The sequence below is a fragment of the Diadema setosum genome, chromosome 13 (assembly GCF_964275005.1).
Source record: "Diadema setosum chromosome 13, eeDiaSeto1, whole genome shotgun sequence".
Taxonomy (NCBI): Eukaryota; Metazoa; Echinodermata; class Echinoidea; order Diadematoida; family Diadematidae; genus Diadema; species Diadema setosum.
In genome coordinates this window covers 37,978,445-38,004,317 of record NC_092697.1, presented here as the reverse complement: position 1 = coordinate 38,004,317, position 25,873 = coordinate 37,978,445, and the positions used below count along the sequence as shown (strand labels likewise).

Here is a 25,873-nt window from a genome sequence, read left to right as displayed (position 1 = left end):
ATGAAAATCTTGGTTGTTTATTTTTTGTCAGCTCATCCCAGCCAATCGATATCAAGGTGGACTTCAAGCTACAAATGCGTGTATGTACATACAACTCTCAATGAAAAAAAAAAAAAGAAACATTATTAAGCGAAGCAAAAGTGTAACATCTACGTAAATAAAAGTAAAGTCACTGAGCATTTATGAATCTAAGTTACAACTACCGTTTTAACACGTCAGCGTAAGAAATAGATTTTATATCAACGTAATCAACTTCAACTTTGAAACAGACAAGCTAGCAATAGAATTCAAGAAACATTTCTCAGTTTATAACTTAAGTAAATAATCTAGAAAATTTCCTTTCACGTTACACTCATATTGCCAGAATACCGAATTTTTGTCAGTTTCAGTCGTGTTTCCTTTCTTTCTTCTGAAATTTTTGTCTGGAAAGTATAATTCTACCATGTCTGCTGTTTAGGATTTGTTGTCTTTTCTCTCTTCGTGGCCCTTTCTTTTCTTCAGTGGGCCAGGAGTGGCTGAAGATACTGACGACACTTAACTTTTTAACGTGATCAAGGACTGCATATATTTTCATGAACAATAAATGAGTGCTAAGAAAGTACGTCTGCACCTGCTGCAACCACTATCAAAAAGTGCTCGGTATTTGATCGAGTGCCGGTCGAAGCATGATCGAGTTTAGTCGAGTATCAATCGACAGCAGTCCTGTAGCGGTCGTGCAGCGGTCGAGTTACTCATGAAACTGATGAATCCTGGATCGAGATGATCTGACATCAATCGTGTCACATTCGAGTATAACTCGAGATGATCGGGAACTGAGCTCGGGGAAAAATCCGTCCCGACCACACTAGATTTCTATACGACCGATTCCCGATAAGCTCGATCTCTTCTCGATCACTACCCGAGCTGTTGGTGTTCGGGCTTCCTACTCGAATGTTTTGGACATGTCCAAAATTATCGTGAAGGAAGCAGGAGCGATGCCGATCAAGGTAGATCGACCCCGAATACCAATGCCGAGCGAGCCCGACCAGGCCAAAAAAGCTTGATCGGGATTGATCGAGTTGATCTGATCGGCAGTGGGAACGTACCATTAGCTTGAACGAAATCTTGATCGTGGTCATGATCGAGTTGCATGCTTTCAAGTTCTTGGTGGTCTGTGAACGTATATCTTTCTTATATGCGGTTTTGGGTCCGCCTTGCCAGCAGATTTCACATTGGTCTTTGGTTCGTGGGCCTGCTGGGCCTTCGTGTCCAAATCTTGATCCTTGTGAGCACTGCTAAGATCGCCTTTATGTTGCGCACTGTTTGGTCCGTGCTGTTCATTGTTTGGCGATTTGACCTTCTCTTTTGTCTCCTTTTTCTCCTCCACTTTTGGACGTGGCTTCTTGACGCGCCTGCGTATAACCTTCACGCGCTTAATTACGCGTACGTGTGGCGCTGCTTTACGGATTTGTTCCAGGGTGCCGTTCTTCAACGCCTCCTTGTAGAGTTTCAGGAACGGAGTTTTCAATTCCGATGTGACATTCTTTATGGTGGCACGCCAAGATGGATAATGGAAGTGGATGTTGTAGCCTAGCGACCAGCGGGCAAAGACCGCTTTTTCCGTCATGAACTTGTGACCTCTCGTCATCTGCGTCTCACTCCATTTATAGTAATCGCACTCGCGGCGAATTTCCGGCTCGTAGTAGTGGTAAGGTGATGTGGAGTTAGGATGTCGTCTGGGCGAAAGGAAAGAGAACAACAATGTCAAGCATACAACTAGAAGTTGTTTGAAAACTGTAATTAATTCTTTGGAGTGTTAGTAAGACGCAGACAAAAAAAAAGTCAAAAGATCATAACGTACTCACATATCCGTTTGTGTTGTGTCATTGTTTGTATACACGTTCATTGTCAAGTGAGTCGTTTTTCTTCTTTCTTTCAGCATATTATTATTATTTTTTTTAAGTATCTGAAATCTTTTAAACTTTGATATCTTATTGTTGAAATAGTGGGCCCTTATCTTCTACCCCCCCCCCCCCCATATAAGATCACTCTTCCATCTTCTCCTACTTACACGCACATTCAAATTCCCATGAGCAGCCTTGTAGCTTTACACGAGTCATTTTCCAAACCGGTGTCACGAAAGAGAGCGACTCTACAATATACGTTTCCTCTTACGTCCGTGCACAAACTCCTGTTGCGTATTTTAATAACAGATGATATTATGCTTCCATTCTTGTACATACACACAGAGGATGTCTTCTTGTCAAGCCATTTTTGTGAAAGTAGTTTTGGAAAACCACAAACATTATTTTGTGGTCTGCTCGGGTGGAAGGCATAATAATTCCAGCAGGTTAATGTTTGCATTGTGCATATTCTGTTGAAATGTGAGAGCGATGTGGAAGAATCACTCAGTGCATTGCTGTCAGAGTACTTCCGTATAACATAGAAAGAAAAATTCAGCTTTGGCGAACATCTTACTTCGATTTTATTCATTGTTATAGACCTGGTAATACGGGGGCCGCTAAATGTTGTTGTTGTTTGTTTGTTTGTTTGTTTGTTTTTGTGGGGGGGGGGTACAGGGTCGAACCTTTGGATATTCATGGGTGTTATGCTTTTTTTTCCAAATACATTTTACAATTTTCGTTTCCTTTTTGACGAGCCAAAAGTGTATGAGTGTGTGTGTGTGTGTGTGGGGGGGGGGGGGGGGGGCCTCAAGATTCATAAAATGTTTAAAAGCGCTTTCCAGTATAGGTCTACACGTAGGCCTACCATTTCCATATACATGTGCTTGTAATGATTTTTGTTTTTTACAATTCATTTTTCTTCACTGCACCCAGAGTAGGCCTACATTAAGTCATGTGAAATTGGGCATTATAAGTACCCCTGTGTTATTTGTTATTATTGTTATTATTATTATTATTATTATTATCATTATTATTACTATTATTATTATTATTATTATTATTATTATTATTACTATTATTATTATTATTATTATTATCATCATCATCATCATCAACAACATCAACATCATCATTTTGCACCATAGAGAAATATAATTCAACAGTCACTATTCAACTCTATACGCCTCACATAGTCATTTTTCTTCACTGCACCCAGAGTAGGCCTACATTAAGTCATGTGAAATTGGGCATTATAAGTACCCCTGTGTTATTTGTTATTATTGTTATTATTATTATTATTATTATTATCATTATTATTACTATTAGTATTATTATTATTATTATTATCATTATTATTATTATTATTATTATTATTATTATTATTATTATCATCATCATCATCATCAACAACATCAACATCATCATTTTGCACCATAGAGAAATATAATTCAACAGTCACTATTCAACTCTATACGCCTCACATAGTCTACACGATTGTAAAGCCGTTGGCCCACACTCTATTTGATAATCTCGCATCAAGAACAAAATAGATGTCACAATAGGAAAGATGAATTGTTATACTTACTCGCAGTAGTCCAAATTAGCCAGACCATACACATCTATTCGGTCACAGACGTCTAGAGCGAAAAGCATGGCCACAAATCCTGTACTCAGCCAGGTTTTAGCCTCCTGCCTGGATGTTATAAAATAAAAAAATAAGGAAGAACCTCAGACTGTATAGTCACACGGACTGCTCCTTACAATTTCATTCCAGTCACTGCTGTTACTTTCTTGATTGTATTTCCTTATAACAGGTAAGTAAAAACATTGAAAATTGTTATAGAACTCAATTGACGTGGAGAGAAAAAGAAGAGATTTATTTGTCCCATCAGGTCCTGGTTTCGACTTGAATTGCCATAAAGAATCCTTCTTAAATCTTCTTCGAATCACCATTTAACATAAAATGAGTATAATTATTTTGTATTATGTTATCATTTTATTTTTTGTTTTTTCCGTGTTCAGAAAGACTTTATTAAACAATAAAAGTTAGGGAGATCGCTATTGCGACGTCATTCAGTTTTTCTTCTTTTTTTAAAAATCATTGATCAACACAATCTCATTTTGGAGTCACGTGACTGTGACATCACTGACGAAGAGAGTATTAACCCTTTGTGTGTTTTGAGTGCTGATTGGCACGATAAACGCCATCGCTTTGTATCCATCATCCACATTCCTTGGCACAAAAATGGTTAAAGGACAAGTTCACCTTCATAAACATAAGGATTGAGAGAATGCAGCAATATTAGCAGAACACATCAGTGAAAGTTTGAGGAAAATTGGACAATCGATACAAAAGTTATGAATTTTTAAAATTTTTGTGTTGGAACCGCTGGATGAGGAGACTACTAAGGCTCGTGATGTCATGAGTATAACAGTATAAAGAAAATGTAAAGAAAATTCAACATACTTTCACTTTTTTTTTCGCATAATAAAAGAGCACTTGACTTGCCTCTTTCTAAAGGCAATGGGAATAATATTACCCATAACATATGTCAGTAACGAGTCAAGGGAATGTGTACTTTTTTCAAAAGATGAAATTTTGTGAAATTCTCTTTATATTTTCTTTACATTGTTGTACGCATGTGACATCATACATTGCAGTAGTCTTCTCATTCAGCGGTGACTGCACAAAAACTTCAAAAACTCATAACTTTTGAACGGATTGTCCGATTTTCCTCAAACTTTCAAGGATGTGTTTATTGCTACATTCTCTCAATCCTTATTTCTTAGTTTATTACCGTTCAGTAATGTGTTACGATTACCAATTCGATGAGGTTTAACTCATTGCTTCTAAACCACAGCAAGTGTGAATTTATCCTTTTTGGTTCTAAATCTCACTTGAATAAGTTGGATATTAATTCTATTTCGATTGTAGGTAATGATATCCTTCTGTCAAAGTCATGTCGCAATCTGGGTGTTATGTTTGACTCTCACATGGCTATGTCTGATCAAATCACCAACATTCTCAGTCCGTTATCAATTGCACAATATTGGTTTTATTCGCAAGTATTTGACTCGCTCTGCCACGGAAAAACTTGTTCATGCACTTATTTCTTCACGCCTTGATTTCGGTAATGGTTTGTTTTTCAATCTACCAAACTCACAAATTGCCCAATTACAAAAGCTACAAAATGCCGCTGCACGTATTGTTTCTTTGTCAAGTAAACGCAGTCATATTACACCTATCCTGAAGAGTCTTCATTGGTTGCCTGTACAGGAGCGTATTCGGTTTAAGATACTTCTTTTGGTTTATCACGTTATTGAGGGAACAGCTCCTGATTACAATGTTTGTTTGTTTCGTCAATACCAACCTTCACGAACTCTTCGATCCTCAACTTCAGATTCCGTTTTCTAGGAAATCTTTGGGGAACGAGCTTTCGCTCACGCTGGACCAACACTGTGGAATTCACTTCCTCGTGAGCTGAAAGACTCATCTTTCAAGAGTAATTTAAAATCCTATTTGTTTAGCAGTGCATTTTGAAGACCAGTGCCTTTTGAAGACTGACTTTCATGTCTCTTTTTTTTTCTTCTGCTTCTTCATCTTCTTCTATTACGGTGATGTACTTGCATCTTCAGTCTGTTTGCTTTGATGTACAATTTATTGTAAAGCGCCTTGAGCATTCAAACAAAGTGGAGAACGGCGCTATAGAAATATGTATTATTATTATTCATTATGTTAATGAAGGTGAACTTGTCCTTTAGGTCACTTACAGACTGACTCCGGTCTCGATGCGAAAGCGTTCCTCCGTCTTATTGATCTTTTCCGGCGTGAGGAAGTAGAACTTGACGTCAGGGTACATCCCGCTCATGTTGCGGGCCGCCGAGTAGATGCTGTTGTTGGACTTGTCGATGTGCTCCTGGTAGAGCCACGGTACTACCACGATACTCGTGCGCGTGATCGGGTTGGCGAGGATTTCTTCCCGGAGCTCGTTGCTCGTCATGAGGCCACGGTGGAGGTTCACATGACCTGAGCAAACGAAAAAAGATATTCTTTCTTCACTTCACTTTTTGTACTGTCGGGACTTTTCCTCGTTAATGAATGAATGAATGAATTAATTAATTATCCAATGCAATAACAATCATTGTACATGTTTATAGTTGTATCAGTTACATAAAAAAGCGAGGATAATAGGAACCACAAAATAGCATGAATGCTAGTCAAGTCTGGCCCCTTACAGTTTATGCAGTTATAAAGTATAATTATTTCTTAGTTTATTACCGTTCAGTAATGTGTTACGATTACCAATTATCAATAACTCTAGTACTAAAGTAAGTAAAAAATATCTGATTAACGTCACTGCCCACATCATAACGATTTCAATCCTCGCTACAGTAGTCACGTGATTGCATTATGACCAAAATACTGACCAGTATTTCTTATGAAGACCATTAATTATTTTGCGACTGTTGTGACTGCTACCCAATTGGCTCTCTGTAGCTCGTCACGACAATAAATCACTCTGCAATTTTGTAAGGCGTTATCAGTGCATTTCTCGAATGTCGAAGAGCAATAAACTTGCTTTAAACAAGTGCTAACATGAAAACAGTATGGGGGCGAAGTTTTGCATTAAAAGAATTATGAAATCCCAGGACTGAATGATAAAAAGTGATTAAAAGATACAACATCAAACCATGATAATTATTATGAGACATGAAGATTCTGGTACTCAATGGTATGTTTAATTAATCATGCAAGTTGTAATGATTAGGTCTCTTGGCCACCATGAGATCACACCTGTATACAGGCGCTGACTGGCGACGCATTCTATGCATGCATTAAAGGGGATGGCTAGTAACTGATCAGTGGGAATCAGTGGGAATGCTTGGGGTGATTGTTCCAATCCTTGTGGGATTCATTTAAGAGTACATTATATATCTGTTGTTGTGTGAAAATTGTTTGCTTCAGAATGGTCTCATATTCAAGTAATGTGCAGTTTAAAGGACATGTTCACCTTCATTAACATAAGGATTGAGAGAATGTAGCAATATTAGTAGAACACATCATTAAAAGTTTGCGGAAAATTGGACAATCCGTTCAAAAGTTATGAATCTTTAAAGTTTTTGTGCAGTCATCGCTGGATGAGAAGACTACTGCAGTGTATGATGTCACATGCGTACAACAATATAAGGAAAATATAAAGAGAATTTCACAAAATTTCATTTTTTGAAAAAAATACACATTCCTTTGACTTGTTACTGACATACGTTATGGGTAATATCATTCCCATTGCCTTTACAAAGAGGCAAGTCAAGTGCTCTTTTATTATGCGAAAAAAAGTGAAAATATGTTGAATTTTCTTTACATTTTCTTTATACTGTTGTACTCATAAGACATCACGAGCCTTAGTAGTCTCCTCATCCAGCGGTTCCAACACAAAAATTTTAAAAATTCATAACTTTTGCATCGACTGTCCAATTTTCCTCAAACTTTCACTGATGTGTTCTACTAATATTGCTGCATTCTCTCAATCCTTATGTTTATGAAGGTGAACTTGTCCTTTAATGTTTCCAGGTTAGCATGCCTGTACAGTGACGGGGCACATTACTTGAATATGAGACCGTTCTGAAGCAAATAATTTTCACACAACAATAGATATACTCTTAAATTAATCCCATCACACAAGAATTGGAACAATCATCCCCCACCATTCCCACTGATTCCCACTGATCAGTTACTAGCCATCCCCTTTAAACTCCTTGGACTTTTGAAGACGACGACGACGACAACAACAACAACAACAACAACAACAACAACAACAACAACAACAACAGCAACAACAACAACAACAACAACAACAACAACATAGTAACATCAATAACGGAACTGCCGAAAAGATAGGAAATACATGTAGTTCATTGAACTATGTTCTGGCTAACATGCGTTATCTCCGGCACGTAAAATGTCATTGCGTGCCAGAGCATGTAAAGCTGCAGCTCTGACGAATTTGATTTATACAATGCAAATACATCGTTCTGAGTCTGCTTACAAAGGTCGAATTATCATTGAACATTGTTCGTGCTTGTCATTGGGTGAGTATTCTGTTTATATAATTATTATGAGCGTTCTGTTATGCCTGTGTACAATGTATATTTTACTTTTTACTGTCTCGCTGCCATCCTTTTTTTTTTTCTTGGGACTACAAAAGACACCTCACGTATCCCATCACTCCCTCCCCCCTCCCCTTTCCCTCCCCCGCCTCTCAAAACTACATCCTCTGAGTGATACATACGTTTTATAGGTATGTAATAATAGTCTTCCTGAACAATGTTTTTTTTTTTGTTTTTTTTTTTTTGTGTAAATCTGATTTGCCTGGTCCTATACATACTTTACCCCTATGATCATGTTTTGAAATGAAGCTATCAAAAATAGGGAAAAGAAATGACAGACAGACGTTTTTAAGGACCACTACACGAGCCGGATTCATAATATCATACAGTATTCAGTGGTATTTGTACAATGTACACAATCTACAGTAGTACCGTTATTAGAATAATCCATTTCGAAAACGGTTTATTAAGTGTGACTATAAAATCTGTGCATTGCAACGTTGTAGGTGCCAATGCTATTATACTGCTATCAGACATGACGTTTGTGGAAATCTGTAACAACAACAACAACAACAACAACAGCAACAACAACAACAACAACGCCAACAACAACAATAAACATTTCCGACTTTTTCTTCGTCATGATTCACGTTGTCACATTTTATCCATGTATTTCCTCATCTAAAGTATGTTAATTGTTTCATTGTAAACAAATGAAGTGCATTTAAATCTCATTTGGATATGTAAAAGTTACATTGTACTTTACTTTGTTTACATGCAATTGTCATATCATATACTTTGGCCGGAAATGAAACAAAATGAAATGAAATAAAATGAAATAAAGATACTTTGTCAGAGTTTATCATTTTTTCTCTCTTTTGTTGGTATAATTTCACTCTTTTCAGTGAATCCATCTGGACCATGAAATACAATCTCCCTCCCCCAAAATTTTGTTGCAAACGGTGCATTCCCTGAATAACGCTTTACATCATTATGTGACGAGCTTGCATATTATTTTCCTTTCTTTTTTTAGGGAGGGGGGGGGGCGGTGGCTATTCTATTGTAAAAAGTAGAAAATAGGCCTATATGCGAAAAGCGGCAATATGATATTTTTTTTTAACTGACGTACAAAATCCTGCAAATAAAAAAAAAGATAGAAGAAGTCAGGTGAAGTATTAAGATTTTGTGTCAGTCTGCTTTTCATTATGGAATAACTATGTGACGAGATGTTCTATCCTTAAAGATCATAAACACCTCACTGATTAGTGCATTTGTATGTATGCTAGCTTTCTGATTATAGTTTTGATGACGACACCGGATGCAAATAATGTAGTTCAGCAGACTGACCTATGACCCTGACATCCGTGTGGGCGCCTACATCTTCCTCGTAACCTTTTACCGGGGCACTGTTCATGCGCAGAACACAATCGGCGTTGTCTATGTCGGCTCCGGCCCCGCTGTTGAGGAGTCGACCCGAGCTGGACACGAGTGAGCATCTGTCGCAGTGCAGATTGAGCGGCTGAAAAAAGAGAGCGAGGGGAAAAAAAAGGAGGTTAACTTGTGCCATCACAAATCAAGGGACAGCTACGTCATAATCACGTGATCGAGGGGAGACGATCGATACCCATTGATCGCCATCTTCATACGAGTACTACTCACTGATCTCCAGGGGAGATCAGTGGTACTACTGTACAGGTTCATACAAAAGCTTCCTGTTAATCAATTCAAATCAATTTGGGTTTCATTGCAAAATAAAAAGAGCATAACAGTTAGTCCGCAGACGAATATTGCCATGCGTACAGAGAAAAATTATTAGGAAACACACACAGATATCATAGATTAAAAAAAAAAAACCCAACAACCTTAGATATTCTATCATAACAGTGCCATTACCTTTCACTACTATTGAAGGTTGCACTTGCAGAAATTTGTTAAAATGTTGTTTAGGCTTTCACTCATGTCGTTTTCTTATCCTGTTTTATCTTATATGTTTGTTTGCTGTTATCTAAATTTCGTTAATGAAGCAAGTTTTAACCAGGGATGCACTTTCTTACTTTCCATAGATGACCTCTCCTTTATAGGATGTTTAGATGCAAAGCTATAAATGCTTCATAGCTCATCAGAGTACGACACGAACACACAAATCTCATATCGCAGGATCACAAAGCTAACATCTCCACACTATAGTAAACATCTACATCATTTATGTCAAACAAAATATAACTTTGAGCCATTACTGACATTAAACATTGATAACATGTAGATGAACATGCAACACCCTGTATTATTGAGATTTGTCTACGTGCTGCCAACGCATGGCCACTTTTTCGCCAACAAGGGATTATGGCAAATAATTAATTTGACATAACAGAGTTACGAGTCAAGTGGCAGAAAAATAGCACTAGGGAAAAGAAAGTTCATAGTACAGTTTGAGCATCTACATGAAGCTTGTTTAATGTTTTCTCGAGATGATAGGATGTTTATATTCTTCAAACCCTCTTCGGGAGGTTTGATAGTATGGAATTACACACTGCTGATGTGTCAAGAAGACAATTCTTCACCTGCATAAATAGTACACATGAAACAAGTGTTGCAGAGTTTCGTTTCTGTGTAACGTGAGATAAATCAACAACACATGACTTGTCTTGCAGAATTGATCGAACATAGAAATTCATTCTTGCAATGACAAAGATTAAATGTATTAATTATTATTGGTAAGTAGAGCTACTTCTACACTAATAACATTCTCACGATACTTTGCGATACCAATAATCGATCGAAAGTCTTCCGTCTAAACTTTTGGTAACAATAGAAGGAATGACATGTGCAGTGCTTATGGGAACTGAATATCAATATAATGTAATATTGATGGTTTCTATGATCACTATCGCTATCATTAATTTAGGACTATCATGATATATTATTAACCTCACTCAATATCACCATTGCGATCATTTTAGTTGTCATTGTTATCATGTTCCTTATTTATCATGTCATTATAATGCTATTACTAATCATCGCGTGTCGGTTTAACCATCATCATCATAATCATTGATATTATTAATGTTATTCCACTGTTTTCAAAACGAAGACAAACAGAACAGTTAGCCAGAGGAAGGCGGCGTGACTCCAATATTTTACCCGTAGATAACAATCCCCCAAGATTAGCGGTGTTTTCGAGTGGAATTAGGTGTTCTATTTTCCACATAATCAAATGCACCAACAAGAGAATGGGCGATAAATGAATCTGCAATCTCGTACACTTTCCACTAGTTTTTCATCTCTGCCCAACTATTTACCATAGACGAATAAAGAAATAAAATAGACGAAAAACTAAGCTGAAAGATCAACAGGATTTGCCAAAACAATCTTACAAGGCACAGTGAGAGGAAAGAGAGCACGGGGAAGACTAAAGAAGAGACAGGAAGACAACATACGAGACTGGACAGGCCTAAGGTTGAGAGAGGTACAAAGAGAATCAGAGGAGAGGGAGGGATGGAGGAAACTGGCTGCAAAGTCTTCTGTGGCGCCCCAACGGTCTTCTTGACTACGGGATACATGTATGTAAGATGTAAGATTCTACCACCCAAACTCATTCCCCCAATTCTCTTCGGTGTGATTTTCTTTTCTCCCTTTACGACCTTAAAGGTCTTAAGTTCTTTATAAATTATTCATTCGTCGCTCTACTTCTAGCAATCTTCACTATCTTCTCTATCTTCACCTTGCCTCCTACAGTATTTATAACCTTCGGCCTCGTCCTGTGCAAACACGGAATAGAAAATGTTGCCCTTCTCTTGTTTGATCCTCGCGATTTGTTAATGAACTACCAGATCGGTATTTCCATCGACACACTGTTACGCAATCACTTATCTCCTTGTAGATCTTTAGTGTATTCTAGAAGACATTGAAGCGTGCAATGATACGGCAAGACGACAGTGAGTAATGATTCCCCTAGCCAAGGCAGGGAGTGGATTCTATTCGCGATTCAGAGGGAATAGTCACTCCCTTTATCAAGCAAACTTTGTCGAATAAAACAATGTCAAACGAAAAAAAAGAAGAAGAAACAGACAGAAGAATCACACAAGGAGATAACAATATTACAACACTTCTGGTGTTCCACCTTGATGAAGAACTGATATCGGTCGCCACCACAATTATGTTACGCAAATTAGATTTGGTAAATGTGTCATCGCCTCACAAGTTTTCTGTTGATATTGCATAAATATCAATCACGCTTTTCGTCAAAAACTAAACTGTTATAACCTCCTTACCCCTATCAAAGTCATCAGTGCTTAGTTTACATAATAAACGTAGTTATCTAAATGGATGCATAATCATTCTTGTTAACTCCTTACAGAAATAATAAAATACACTGGAAATTCTGTATTGAAGTCAATAGAGTCATTTCAGGCAAATAACAGTATTTAGTCACCCTATTTCTCTTGCATAACACCATTATAACCAATGCCACATTTTTCTGCAGTTATGAGAATGATACCAATGCGAAACCGTAAATTTTCATGACATTCTAATTGCCATGTCTGATTTGTAAGATATGTCTAACGTTTCTAATATTTTGTTTACGTTACTCACTCAGAAGAATTCGAAAACCTTAACATTTCGAAAGCCTTATCATTTTGTTCCGAACACAAACTTCGTGCTCTTTCACAAAAAGCGTCCGCTCTTTCAAAGAATTCCTACATACCTCCTTCCATTGGGACATTTTTTTAAATCGATGGTGATTGAGACAAATGTTAACATCCTAATTCTAATGGAAAGAAGTTAAATCCAGTATATAAAATGTATTTCGAACAAGAAGTACAATGTTGCGTCACGAAAGGGGTGCAAAAAATAATCAGGACCATCAAGGGCGAGACCATTTGAGCAAGACGCGGGGTGTAGTGACGAAGAGCATCGATAATTTAGTTACCGCTATGTTTGCCCGAAAGATTAATTAAACATGATTATTAGGCTTGGTGCATGATGGTATACAGTGATGACACAGCCAGGCGTGGCTACAAATTTATCGTTTGCATGGCACGTAGGTAAAATACGTGTTTCATTCATTCACTTCATTCATTTGTTTTATCTATTCACGCGAGGTACTAATATCAGCTATATAGGGCTGTTTTCAATTATCCCATTCACTTAAAACAATTCTATAGACCATCGATGAAGTACAAACTGGGAACAACGACATGAAGGCTACAAAGAGTAATCAAAATACAAATATAAAATAAAGAAGTAAATTGCACTACGTAAAGGTTATATGATTAAAAAACCTAGAACTCTATTTTAGCAACTAAATTACAAAAACGCATAACATTCTAAATAAACGGGAAATAAATACTCATCTTTAAATCAAGTTTTGATAAAAGTGAATTCATTAGGATTTCACATACTTTAGAAATAGAAATAGAAGTACATTTGAAAATAACAACACTTTATAGTTTAGATTCGTGGTTCTTGAGTCATCGTGTACATTTTTTTTTTTGTGTGTGTGTGTGTAATGCAATATGCGCTAGAAATGAAATAAATGACAGCAATACCCCCCCCCCCTTTTCGGATATTAAACGGGAGTTCTGTACATACGAACACACATAATTATTGCTCGTCATCTAAACAGGGGGATGGGAGAGGAATTCGAGAATCAGAATCTAATTCACTGATTTCAAACCGCCATTATGTTGTATTGCATGTCTGTTTAACTTAGTAAGTATCCTCCTTGAATGGTTTCCTATGTTCCTTAAATTCAAACAAACATATAAAAAAATGTATTTGATTTTATTGTTTTATCATACGAGAAAGATAACACCAACAGTAAATCTTTTTTCTTCTTCTTCTCTTTCAGTTTCCTTCATCTATCCAAACATAAGCATAGATTTAAAGATACATGTGGTCGAAATTCCATGTGACCCGGTAATGTTTATGAGCAATGAATCAGAGAAGTCATTGCTATGATAAAATGTTATGATAAAGAAGCATGATATGCGTCACGGCTTCTCCTCGAGTGAGGCGTGGGTACTATCACTTCTCATCCATTCTCCCGTTAATTTCGGATGCACTTGTCTCTAACAAGTAGTGACCCCCTTTCCCTCGTTAAAACATACAAAAAGAAAAACCCATAAGTATCCTACCGCATCGCTGTCGAGGAGGGTGTAACCCTGGAGCGAACTCGGCTTCGACGTCGCGTTACTGGTGACGATGATGTCAGGTCCGGCTGTGGTGGTCGTAGCTCGCAGTCTCGAATTCGTGTCAGCCGCGTCGGCGTTGCCGTTGAGGATAGCGGCACTACGCACCCATCCCTGCCTCTCGAAGTCCTGCGGGCTGGCGTGGTCGGACCGGAGCTGAGCCCCGTGGAGCTGGCTTCCGGCATCGACGATGTTGGAGTGAGTGTGAAGAACGTAGAGCATACATAGCGACACGATCAGGGAGTACCAGCAGATGATGAGGAGGGTGGCATCTCGGACCTTGATGAATGAAACAATCAAATGCAGGAAAACAAACGAATAACTATTAATTTTACATATGATTATGTAAGATTCTGTATGAAAAAAAAAATATTGTAGTGATACAACAGTTAGGCCTACACTACATTTTTTAATCGACCAAAAGACGGGGGGGGGGGGGGCTATTCTTTGTCAGTACTGACCCGTCGATGGGAAAATGCCGGCATTGCTGGGTGTTGATGTGTACATTCATGTAAAGAGGGTCCAACAGTGGGTGAACCGGGCTTGTCCATGCTGAGTGCTATTCGAACCTAGAATCTCGTGTTTTAGAGTCAGAAGCTTTAACCACTATGCCGCACTGCTGCCAAGGGTGGTGTAATAATAGTCTTATGGTTCATCCCTTGCAGACAACTTTGACAGTTCAGTACGAGATTTGTTTGTTAATTCAACACGACGGAACTTTCGAATAGTCTCACAAGCTACGGGTAAATACTCGTTTGCCACTATGGCTATAAAGGACAGCTCTACGAAACAGGACGCGAGGAGTGTCGGCCTGTCTAGGACTACGACCCTTCTTTGATGTCTAAAACAGTATCCTCACGGCACATAGAGTTACATTCTTTTACCTTTTTTTATACAACTCGTAAACGATTGAATCTAACATTCGATACGCCGGTTATTGGCCTAAACAGGGAGGTGAGACAAAACTGGCCTAAACGAGACGCAGTGTAATAAATCAGGGAGGTGAGCACCTCCCTGAATAAATACAGTAGATCAATAAATATTCCTGGATCAGTGTCGTAAAATGAATGAAACGAAGACAAGGGAGATAACGTGTTTGATTAAAGTTAACTGCAAACGAGACAAAGTTATGGCAAGCACTCTACCAGGATGTGCTTTTGAAATGGTGGAAAGTTACGAACATATCGTTGCACAATCAAGTTCGTACACTGAATTGGGAAAAGCCTAAAAGGCAAAAGTGCTATGGTAAAACTTCGGCCGAACTATACCGCCAAACATTAAGATTACTAGAAGTGAAAAACATTACTATTATACGAAGCATTTGTATTCATTTTGGGTGCCTGGTACAATGCTATACCGACAGGTAACGAAAAAAAAAAACTATATCGGGGTATTTCAAAAGTTTCTAAACCTAGGCCCCGTTTGCTAGAAACCAAGGAGGCATCAAGCTAGCTCGCTCTTGCGAATTAACAATTAAGATACATGTACTGGCAACGAGTTCCAGATCGGCAGGAGAGATGTGGAAGCGGTCCACCAGTTGAGATCGGTCCGGATTCGCTCGAGTATCCACGAGCGGTGAGCTGGCTCTCCTAGGCCCTAACACCTCCTTGCTCAGACCAAGGAGGTACTTCGCCTAGTACCTCCTTGCTCAGACCATGGACCTAGCTAGGTCCATGCTCAGACCATTATAGGGACCATGCTCAGATCAGGGAGGTCCCACCTCCCTGCTCAGACAGTGATAACGTTGTGTTCTGTGAATATCATAAAACCGACGCTTTCCCTCAGATATACGGGACAGAAATGGAGATCCCGTGTTTGTGGGATCCACAGCTCGGGCCAGTAAGAATTTCAGTTATTTTGAAACCATCGAGTAGAGAGGGTTGATTACATACAAACATAAACGAATTCCATTTTTCATGAACAACCAATACACAACGAATTTGAATATTTTCCGTCTGTTTTCCCAGTTTTTTTCCAATTCTAATGATTTTGGAAGTCAGTTCCAGTATCGGTAATTCGGTGGTATGTAATGGTCATGGTGGGATGATATGAAATGCATTTCAATTACAACTGGATATAGTATGTGCCAGTGGGACAGACAACACACTCCGCAGAACTACGACCGGTAATGAAAGAAGACAAGGTCAAAGTTGAAAGTTCAAGAAGAGTAAATTGTTGTCAGGCTATATACACGAGCATGCGATTCACACAATCAAATAGAGTACAATCAAGGATTTGGAAGCAAACACTACAACCACGGAGGTGGGTCACCTCCCTGAGGTAAAGTTTGTTGAAACAAGGAGTTCCCACCCTCCTGGTCGAAAGGGGCAAACTTTACTCTTTACACCCCTGATGAGACTGAAATATGGCGACTATATAACTTTTACCATTAACTGAATGATATTCATATATTTCTCTTCTCAGCGAAGAAGAATGAACGCGTGAAGTTCAGATTTGGCTAAGACAGGGCTATTAGTTTGATTCATTTCGATACAAAGGTTGAAGTATGGCATTTTGAATTTTTGTTTGCTTGGGGTGGGGTGGGATAAAGTTTCTCGAGAAGAATCTATAATCGCAAAACCGAAAGTTAACACACACAAAAAAAAAACAACCAAAAAAAAAAAAACCTCAGCTATTTAACGGTAGAGGATGACGATAGCAAATATGAAATAAGATAACATTTAACTTTGATCTCGGTGCAGGTGAAGATGTTTGAATGTCTATTATCCTTAGTGCTATAGGTAAATAGTAAAGGAAAAGATAGCGTAAGGCGGTGGCTTTTAATGGAGAGTTATCAAACCCGTTTGCCCGCCATGGTCACAGCCAGAATATGTCTATATAAATAATGTCAAGTAATCAGGTTGATAGACGAAAGCAAGATGCGTGTTTCTCTTTTACAGTGATGGGATCAGAATAAGAAACATCACACTATAAGGACGAGGTAATTTTCAAGCGGCTATATACACGTATAAAGATAGGGAATGTTAGAATACGTCATTTTATATGAAATATTAGGGGCGCCTAGTCAACTTGATGGTATTTGGATCGGTACAGTATTATTGCAATATGAAATACGATATGTCAATTTGTAATCATTGAAAGTATAGGGCGTGTTTGAACATCAATCTCTTACAGTTAAATATGGTATGTGTCGATCGGTTCGCGAACTTCAGTCGCCGCAACGACTAACATGATTAATGAGTTCTTTACTCGCTCATCCATATTCGGTGTATCAATGATATAGATTATACATTCTTTCAAAATTCGTTCTAGTCTTCACCCAGTCACTTGGCGCACATGAGATTTTGCAGTCTTCTAAAGACTATCTGTTATTCAGTCATGATATATGCGAAGATCCATAAGAAAAGGAAACCAAAAATTGCTATCAGGGTAACTCTACCAAGACCTATCATGAAACCCATGATTAAATGTTCATAATTCAACAACACAACTTCAAACTGATGGGACATTTTTTTTTCTTGCTCACTCTGTATGTATGACATTTTATAAACTACACTCTGAATAATCAAATGGTAAATCAACATTTAAAATGCTGTAAATCCTCCAACCTTTTTGTAAATGTTAAATTTAACACTCAAAATATTAGATTCACCATTTCTGAATTGGTAGTTCAACATTTTTTGAGTGCTTAATTTAACATTTTGAGTGTTGAATTGAACAATTCACAAAAGGTCGAGGTGTGAAAACAATTTTGAAAATGTTGATTTACCATTTTACTTTTTAGCGTGTATGCTTAAATCTTCAATCTTTTGTATCTCTGGGTCTTCTAATTTTGACGGAAATTCAAACGAGCACACACAATCCCCATGTACGAACTCATTCTTCATTATCTACTCAAAATTTGGGGGCGGAGAAAATACCAAAAACAACCAAGAGCAGTATCCCGCTGAACTATGTATTCGTGGAATGCATCCCTGGAAACGAATCCGGTATCAGACTAATTGGGTAAGACGATCTCCTTTTTGATAATAGTCAGGATCATTCAAAATGTATTCTGCCCTGCAAATACAACAATATTCGGCAATTGTTTGGTAATTGACGATATGAGTATAAAGTGTTATAATCATTATATGCTAAAGTGAACCCGTAGTGCCATCATGCGGTGAAGAGCTATTTTAAATCATCTACAAAAGAGTTATCTTTCCAATCCATCACTTAGGTATTCAAACAATCTAGTTTGCTAATTCACTTTCATATCACAAATACATGAGAAGCATATACTTTATCTTCAATATAATTCTTTACCCTCACACGTTCCAAATACAAATTCTGAAATCAAGTCATTTTTGTTCTTGTTTATCACGTTATTGAGAGACCAGCTGCTCGTGATTACAATATTTGTTTGTTTCGTCAATACCAACCTACACGAACTCTTCGATCCTCAACATCTGGTCTCTTGCATATTCCGTTTTCTAGGAAATCTTGGTGGGAACGAGCTTTCGCTCACGCTGGACCAACACTGTGGAGTTCACTTCCTCGTGAGCTGAAAGACTCAAGCTCCATAACATCTTTTAGGAGTAATCTAAAATCCTATTTGTTTAGCATTGCATTTCGAAGACCAGTGCATTTTGAAGACAGATTTTCATGTCTTCTTTTTTTCTTTTTAATCTTCTTCTATAATTACGGTGTATGTATTTTCAGTCTTTTTGCTTTGATGTAAAGCGCCTTGAGCATTTAATCAGAGTGGAGAATGGCGCTATAGAAATTGTATGTATGTATTATTATCATTATTATTTCCAAGTTACTCAATACTATATCCGTTCTCGTTTCTGAACTTTTTCCTCCTCTGGTAATTTTCTTCTGTGTCTCCTTGTATTTGTCTCTGTGTACCTTTAGTTTCCTTGGCGTAATGCCATACTATGCAAGTTATGTATTTCTCTTTTCGTTATTATTCTTCAGTTTAAAAGAAAAGAGAAAATGAAATTGCAAATATATCAAGTCCCGATTCCTTTATCTCAATCAAGCTAACGGATTCTTGATGATGGAAACTTAAGACACGATATGTGTTCTTGTATACACGTCAAAATATCTATTTTTTCAAACATTCTATCACAGTAATGAAGCATGATTTCATTCACACGTGACGGAAGTTTTCCATTAGCAATTTCGTTTTGCCTGAATATTTTAAACGATAATTTATTAAGTCAAGTTACTCCTATACAATCTTCAAGTACTGGTCGTTATCAAGTTTGAAGTGATTGATGAATTTACTCAATCAAAAGCGTGTTTCCCGCGAATGTTTTTCTTTTGATAAACTTTGGCTCGCCTTTATTGCAAATGATTGACAAATCGCCCTTCTGGCTCGCTTTGTATTGACATCGTCAACAGAGGTTGGGAAACAATAATACAGGTTTCTTACTCATAAAAAGTGAAATAGATACTTCAAGTTGATTAATTTCCAGTGCTTTAGATTTAAGGACGCGTTGACTCAGTGGACCGGTGCGTATATATGAGCCAGATACACAAGATCTCTGGTTTAAATTCTAGAATGGTCTATTTCTGTAATCGGTCCTGACTTGTCTTCGGTCGATAGACGATAAATGCACTATTAATTTTATGTGGATTGATGCCCTCCCCCCCCCCCCCCCGACATGGGACTTCCGACCTAAAGCCCCTGTATAGTTGTCACTGAAAAACTTGTAAAACTTTGTGGACATGATGGAGTCGTCGGCAATGAATGCGAAATAAGAAGCGGGTGTAGTTTACAGGAAGTCATGGTTGAAACACGGGACAAGGCAAGCTGTATTATGTCTGAATATAGTACCTCTATTGTCACAATGGTCTGAGGAAACACACACATTATACATTTGTTATATGAAGCTATCATTATGGCCAAAGCGCTGAATGATTACATTTTGTAGGAGCCGGAAGTTAAACAAGCCATATTGACCTTCAAAAGTGACCTTAAGCAGTCTCATCCCACTATTCACGGTCCAAACAAACTGTTTGCTAGCATAGGCATTATTTCATTCAGTATTGAAGGTATTTCACGCATTGTCACCAGTAAGACATTGGCACGCGTGTAACAGGCGCTGCGGCTTCATGAAAAACTGCACACGTCGTTCAAATTGTTTGCTTAAACTGAGCTGATTTGTCAGTTTGTTTCTGAATTAAAATTTGATAAGATCACACTTTTAAATAATTTATCAACTATACAAGTATATATCAAAAGCGTATATCCCTCCAAAATGCAGTGAAATTTTATGACATGTTTAAGCTGACATGCCACCAACATTTAATATAATCTGCATATAATTTGCATATTTTACGACAACTGATATCAGAAAGCATGTGAAATTTCGAAACAACATTTTCTTATCTTTATTTTCGTGTAAGATGATAATGGACCTTTCACTGGTTGATAACTCTGGTTATCAAAGTCAGTTTTAACAGAGTGATGTATTTCACTTGAATATCTCTAGCTCGACATCAAATATTTTGACTTCCGTCACACATCCTCTGAATGTCGTTGGTCTTCTTTCGTTTAAATTAAGCCTCAGAGTCCCAGCATATAAAAGATGACATGATATTCCTTGGAAGCTTGCCCATAGGCATAATGTTTATTTAAAATCTGACATTTTTGTGGTCCGAAAAAGAAATTTATAGTGGCCTGAAAGGAAACAAACAATCCATTTTGAATCGTAAGTGTCCGATCGGGTTCCAAAAGATGCATGGCTTTTTTTCTTTTTTAATTTGATGGCCCGACATGGACCGTCATCAATTCTTAGTGGTCCTGGGTCACCGGGCCACCGCTAATGTTGAGCCCTGCATGATATAGTGAAAACTTCGAGCAAAGAAAATGGGTTTTCATCGGGATTCGAATCCCGTTGAAAACCCATTTTCTTTGCTCAAAGTTTTCACTATTTATTATTTGTTTCTGGTCAGTTTTCCCTTTCTTTGTTTCAATATATAGGCCTATATATATATATATATATATATATATATATATATATATATAGATATATATATCTGCAAGAAATGTTGTGCCAACGTTTAAGCTTCCAGGTCGTGGAGACATTATATAGGCGTAACTGCCGTAAGACAGTATAGTATTCCACGGAAGACGTAGCTTCCTATTTCCTATTTGCTTTATTTTGTGTTCGAGCTTTCGGCCGTGTCGGCAGTGGCACATTATTTTGTCATTTTGTTTGCATAGATCCTGATGAAGACCGACACGGCCGAAAGCTCGAACATACACTACACATCATATTAATCTCATGAACCAGAAATGTATTGTCGAAACGTCTCTCAGAAGAACTATAGATTAGACTATGCACCATCTTTAAAGCACTGTGCTTTGATACAGCTCTTTGCAAACATTCGTTGTCTAGTTCATCATCATCTTATAATCATTATCGTCATCAGAATATTATTGTCATAGCTTTCAAATTAAGGCTTCTAGCGTTACATGTGATGGTAAATTATACTCCTACGTGTAAGATGTTACATGATCGGATGGTAGAACGAGAATCGAATGACTGTCAGCCTGTCACTGTAATGGAAATGACACCAAACCAGCTAACATCCCTTCTATGCAGCTTAACGCTCGGAGAGCGACAAACATTTTTACAGCATATCTGTGTCACAACTGAAAAAAAAAATCCATATGATTATTTCCCCCTAAAAGCTTGGTGTATTTACGGTGTACCGGACTCTGGTACACGTTAATGGAATGCAAAGAATGAGAATTGATAACTAGATAGCTCATCGTCCGCTCTGTCGCTGAAAAATGATGGATGTAAACATTTATTTGGTCTAAAAACGTGCGATGAAGAGAGGGGAGTTATAATGTTATCACGATAAAACATGCTCGGCCTTTTTCTATCACACTATCACTGCGGAAAGAGGGGGGGGGGTAATCAGATAAACTACAAGTTTACTCACGACTGCCATCGAAAGGTGCGACCACATGAGAAGAAACAATCCTTAAAGAATCCTTTTAGACAATCCGCACGATTTTATAGGTACACAAAGTCACCAGGGAAAAAAAAAAGAAAGACCGGGCCTCACAAGCGGTAGGTATCAACATTGTAGGTGGCTGCGAACTATGCTAAATGCGACGGAGCTTTGAGGCACATTCTCGCAACACTCTCCGGCGTTCTGGCTCGCTGACTCCCTCAGCAAACTGGGTCGTCACCTCGTCGTGAAAAATGCTGTTTGTTCAAGGATGACGTCAGGCCAGTAATACTTGGAACCCTAGCTGGGCACGATGAATATGAGCTACTTAGTAAGTTACTATGGCAACAGCGGGACTGCTAAAAAGAGGACAACTCTTGATATGAACACTGAACTTTCAGATTCACTAGAATGGCTGCAAAATATTGGCGGCGTCATCTTCTTAATTTACCATGCTGAAGTCATGAAATTTCTCTAGTATCAACTTACAACATCTCTACGATGGAAACACCAGTTTACTGTATCACGTGATAAAATCAGAGTGATTTGTACACACACACACACACACACGCACACACACACACACACATACACACACACACACACACACACATATATATATATATATATATATATATATATATATATATATATTCACACAAACATACACACACACGCGCGCGCGCACAAACACTCAAAATGTATGACATTCTGTGCAAGAGAATGTCAACACTTGGTACATAATGTTGCCAATAAGGAAGCCGGAAATAAACTTCTAAATACGCTGTTGTGGAGCGGTTGTAATTTGTTTGTGAGGGAGAGAGGTTTGTGTGTGTGTGTGTGTGTGTGTGTGTGTGTGTGTTTCATTTTTTTTTTGTCAGCAAGACCTAAATTCAGCTCTCTGTGTCACCCCTGATGTCATTTTAGAGGGTTAATGAGAGGCGATCTCAATAGAAACCATGCCCGCTGTAACTTTAAATGACTCATTTCGTAAAATATTATCACAGTGATGAATAATGACGAATTATTCTATGTTGAATGCATTTCTTGCAAAGCAATGGTAGTAAGCCAAGATGTGTTTTGATATCTCATCTTGATACCTGCGCCCCGTTTTATCAAAAGATATAATCGACTATACATTTCCTTACCACACAGGCTGCCATAGACTTATAATAGAAATCAGCTATATAATCAATTATTACTCTTCATCAAACGGCCCCGGATGGGCACAGCATCAAAATAATTTTGAATTACGTGTTCGATAAATTAGGCGCTCTCCCAATATTTGGGGGTATCGAATTATTAGTATCACGTTGTATAGCTCGATCTCCACTACTTTACGGTGTTTATTTTAATAATGTTCGTTTTCAGTAAAGTGTTAAAAACCAAAAATCAAGGGAAAAAAACAACCAGGAATCAGGAACTATGGATTTACAACTGCACTTGTGAGTAGGTAGGCGCACTCCATCTGACCTCTTTTATTATCGGTGCAGTGTGAAATTAGACCGGGTTTTTAAAGTCGGCCAGGGCAATGTTTTCTTATCTCCTCCTCTTCCGACATCGGCCCCTAGCGTGTCCGGTGGCACCGCAACAGTGACCCGGTCAAGGCTTGCATCGCCTGGCGATGGCCGAGGACGAAGTCTCGTTCTTGTCCTTTTCTGACATTTCTGCCAAGAAAGGACAGCCTTGGGCAAGGGTCATCCTGTAGGGAGGCGGGACAACTTTCCTGGTCATTCTCCCCCTTATGAAGCTGATGGATGGGACCTCTTCCGTTCTTAGTGCCAAAGTCATGATAAAATTTTTATTTACGCTCATGACCTGTGAGCACGGATAACATGCATGTCGCACACAACAGTCATGGCGAAATATCGTCGTCTTAGCGCTTTATGACGAAACTCCTGAAAACTTCAGAGACTAATCTGCAGTAAGAAAAGTGACCTGAGCTCAAAGCAGGACTGAGATCATCTAGCCACCATAAATATCAGATGAAGTAACGTTAACCCTTCCTGTGTCAGGGGGTCCATAATGTGCACAATGTCACACACAAACCTATGGATAGGAAATAAACCTGGCACACAAGGGTTAACAACCACTGGCCGGAAATCACATTAGTCTCGTCCATGGATTCGTTAAATTTCGTTTGCGAAATACACCTAACAGGCATCGCAATTGCCCACACCAGACATCAATCTAATACTATTGTATAATGAACGCACAGACATCAAATACTCTTTGTGCGAGGCACGCATAGACCTTATGGTCTAAATTTAGACCATGAATTTGATTTAAACCTCTTTGGTGAAATTGGGTCACAATTTAGATATCCGGGATCTGACTAAAGGATCACACCAAAATTATTATTACTCTAACCTCGATTAGAAAAATTCCGTCTTCACTATCCTTGCTAACTCTATCTTGTTAACAGGATTCTCTACTTCTTAGACTGGAAGTTGTGCATGGACCAGGGAGGTGGGAATTTCTCCACCTCCCTGAATGGTCATGAATGTTATTTTTTGATTGCACCAATCATTGACTACGTTTCTAATACTTCTGTTTCTCGTCTTTTCTTCTCTGCAGCAACGCCGCTATGCTCGACTCCTCTCTTTTTGTTCTCATTGCATTCAACCTGTCAGAGAAGTGCTCGGCATCCTCATTTCCCTAAATGTTCATTCGAGCCAAGAACTTGTCAATAACGAAAGAAAAGAAAATGATTAATTGACTCAATGCAAACATATTGAATGTTGCATTATCACAAAAGGTTAAGTGCCGGGTCATTCTGGTCTGATTCTTCTCTGATTGAACATTAATTACATAAATTTTACGTCTGGCAAATTTAAAGGGATCGTATAGTTTTGGTTGAGACCTAATTTCATAGCAGTTTCTCACATTTTTGTGTGAGATAATGAGAAACCTCTTATAAAATATGAAAGAGCATGTTATTCCGTGAGGAATTCAATGTTTATTGAGTTTATTTGATGAAAATTGGTTTTGAAATGGCCGAGATACCCAAAACAGAGCGATTTTGATAAAGAGTGAGACCCACATATTACGATCGCTTTGTTTTACATTGTTTTTGGATGTTTCAGTCATTCCAAACTCGATTTTCATCAAATCAATTTTGAATTCCTCTTAAAATGGTATGCTCTGTACTATTTCATAAGTGTTTTCTTGGCATCTTGCAAAAACTTAAAAGCCCCATTTTCATAACCACCAATAATGTACCATCCCTTTAAGCAATATTGTAAATGTTGCTAAGAGAAAAGAAAGGTAATTTGGAAATAATGCGTACGAACCAGCCAATACGTTCACCCTCACGTATTTCGCTCATTATCTTGCTCAAAACTTTATTATTTATTACAGTAAATCGGAACTTTTACGATTTTTAAGTGGTGCTGCGATAATGTTCAGTCTGTGACAGGGTAACGGTAGCTATTATCATAGACAATGTCTGCTTAAAATAGATTGAGTTTGTATATTCAATTGTTATCACAGAGACATCTCCGGTAAGTGTACCGGATGACACTGGGATATTTTGGATTTCATCAATGTCTTGTGCTCGGCCTGAATGTGGGCTAGGCTTTTTGTCGGATTTATTTTATCTAATGTTAGATTCATGATTCGTTAAGTATTATTCAATTTTTAGTGGTGGTTCCCCAGCTTGTATGTTCCGATTTTATGCTCAATATGACAGGCCCTAATTATTTCACGAATTGTTTAAAAATTTTGTTTGATTAATCATGGTGACATGTAATGTTTAAATTGTGTTCTGCGAAG

At 38.1% G+C, this 25,873-nt stretch overlaps 1 protein-coding gene across 1 annotated transcript in view; it reads right to left on the bottom strand.

Moving 5' to 3' along the window:
* Positions 1-1,093: 1,093 nt before the first annotated feature.
* LOC140237208 (alpha-N-acetyl-neuraminyl-2,3-beta-galactosyl-1,3-N-acetyl-galactosaminide alpha-2,6-sialyltransferase-like) overlaps positions 1,094-25,873 on the bottom strand; it is a 78,638-nt gene continuing 53,858 nt past the window's right edge. Inside the window, exons 2-6 of the mRNA XM_072317153.1 lie at positions 14,129-14,461; positions 9,339-9,510; positions 5,655-5,910; positions 3,469-3,576; positions 1,094-1,715 (exon numbers count right to left, since the gene is read on the bottom strand). Of these exons, the coding sequence (XP_072173254.1) occupies positions 1,136-1,715; positions 3,469-3,576; positions 5,655-5,910; positions 9,339-9,510; positions 14,129-14,461 (1,449 nt within the window). The 3' untranslated portion in view covers positions 1,094-1,135. The remainder of the gene's footprint in view (positions 1,716-3,468; positions 3,577-5,654; positions 5,911-9,338; positions 9,511-14,128; positions 14,462-25,873) is intronic.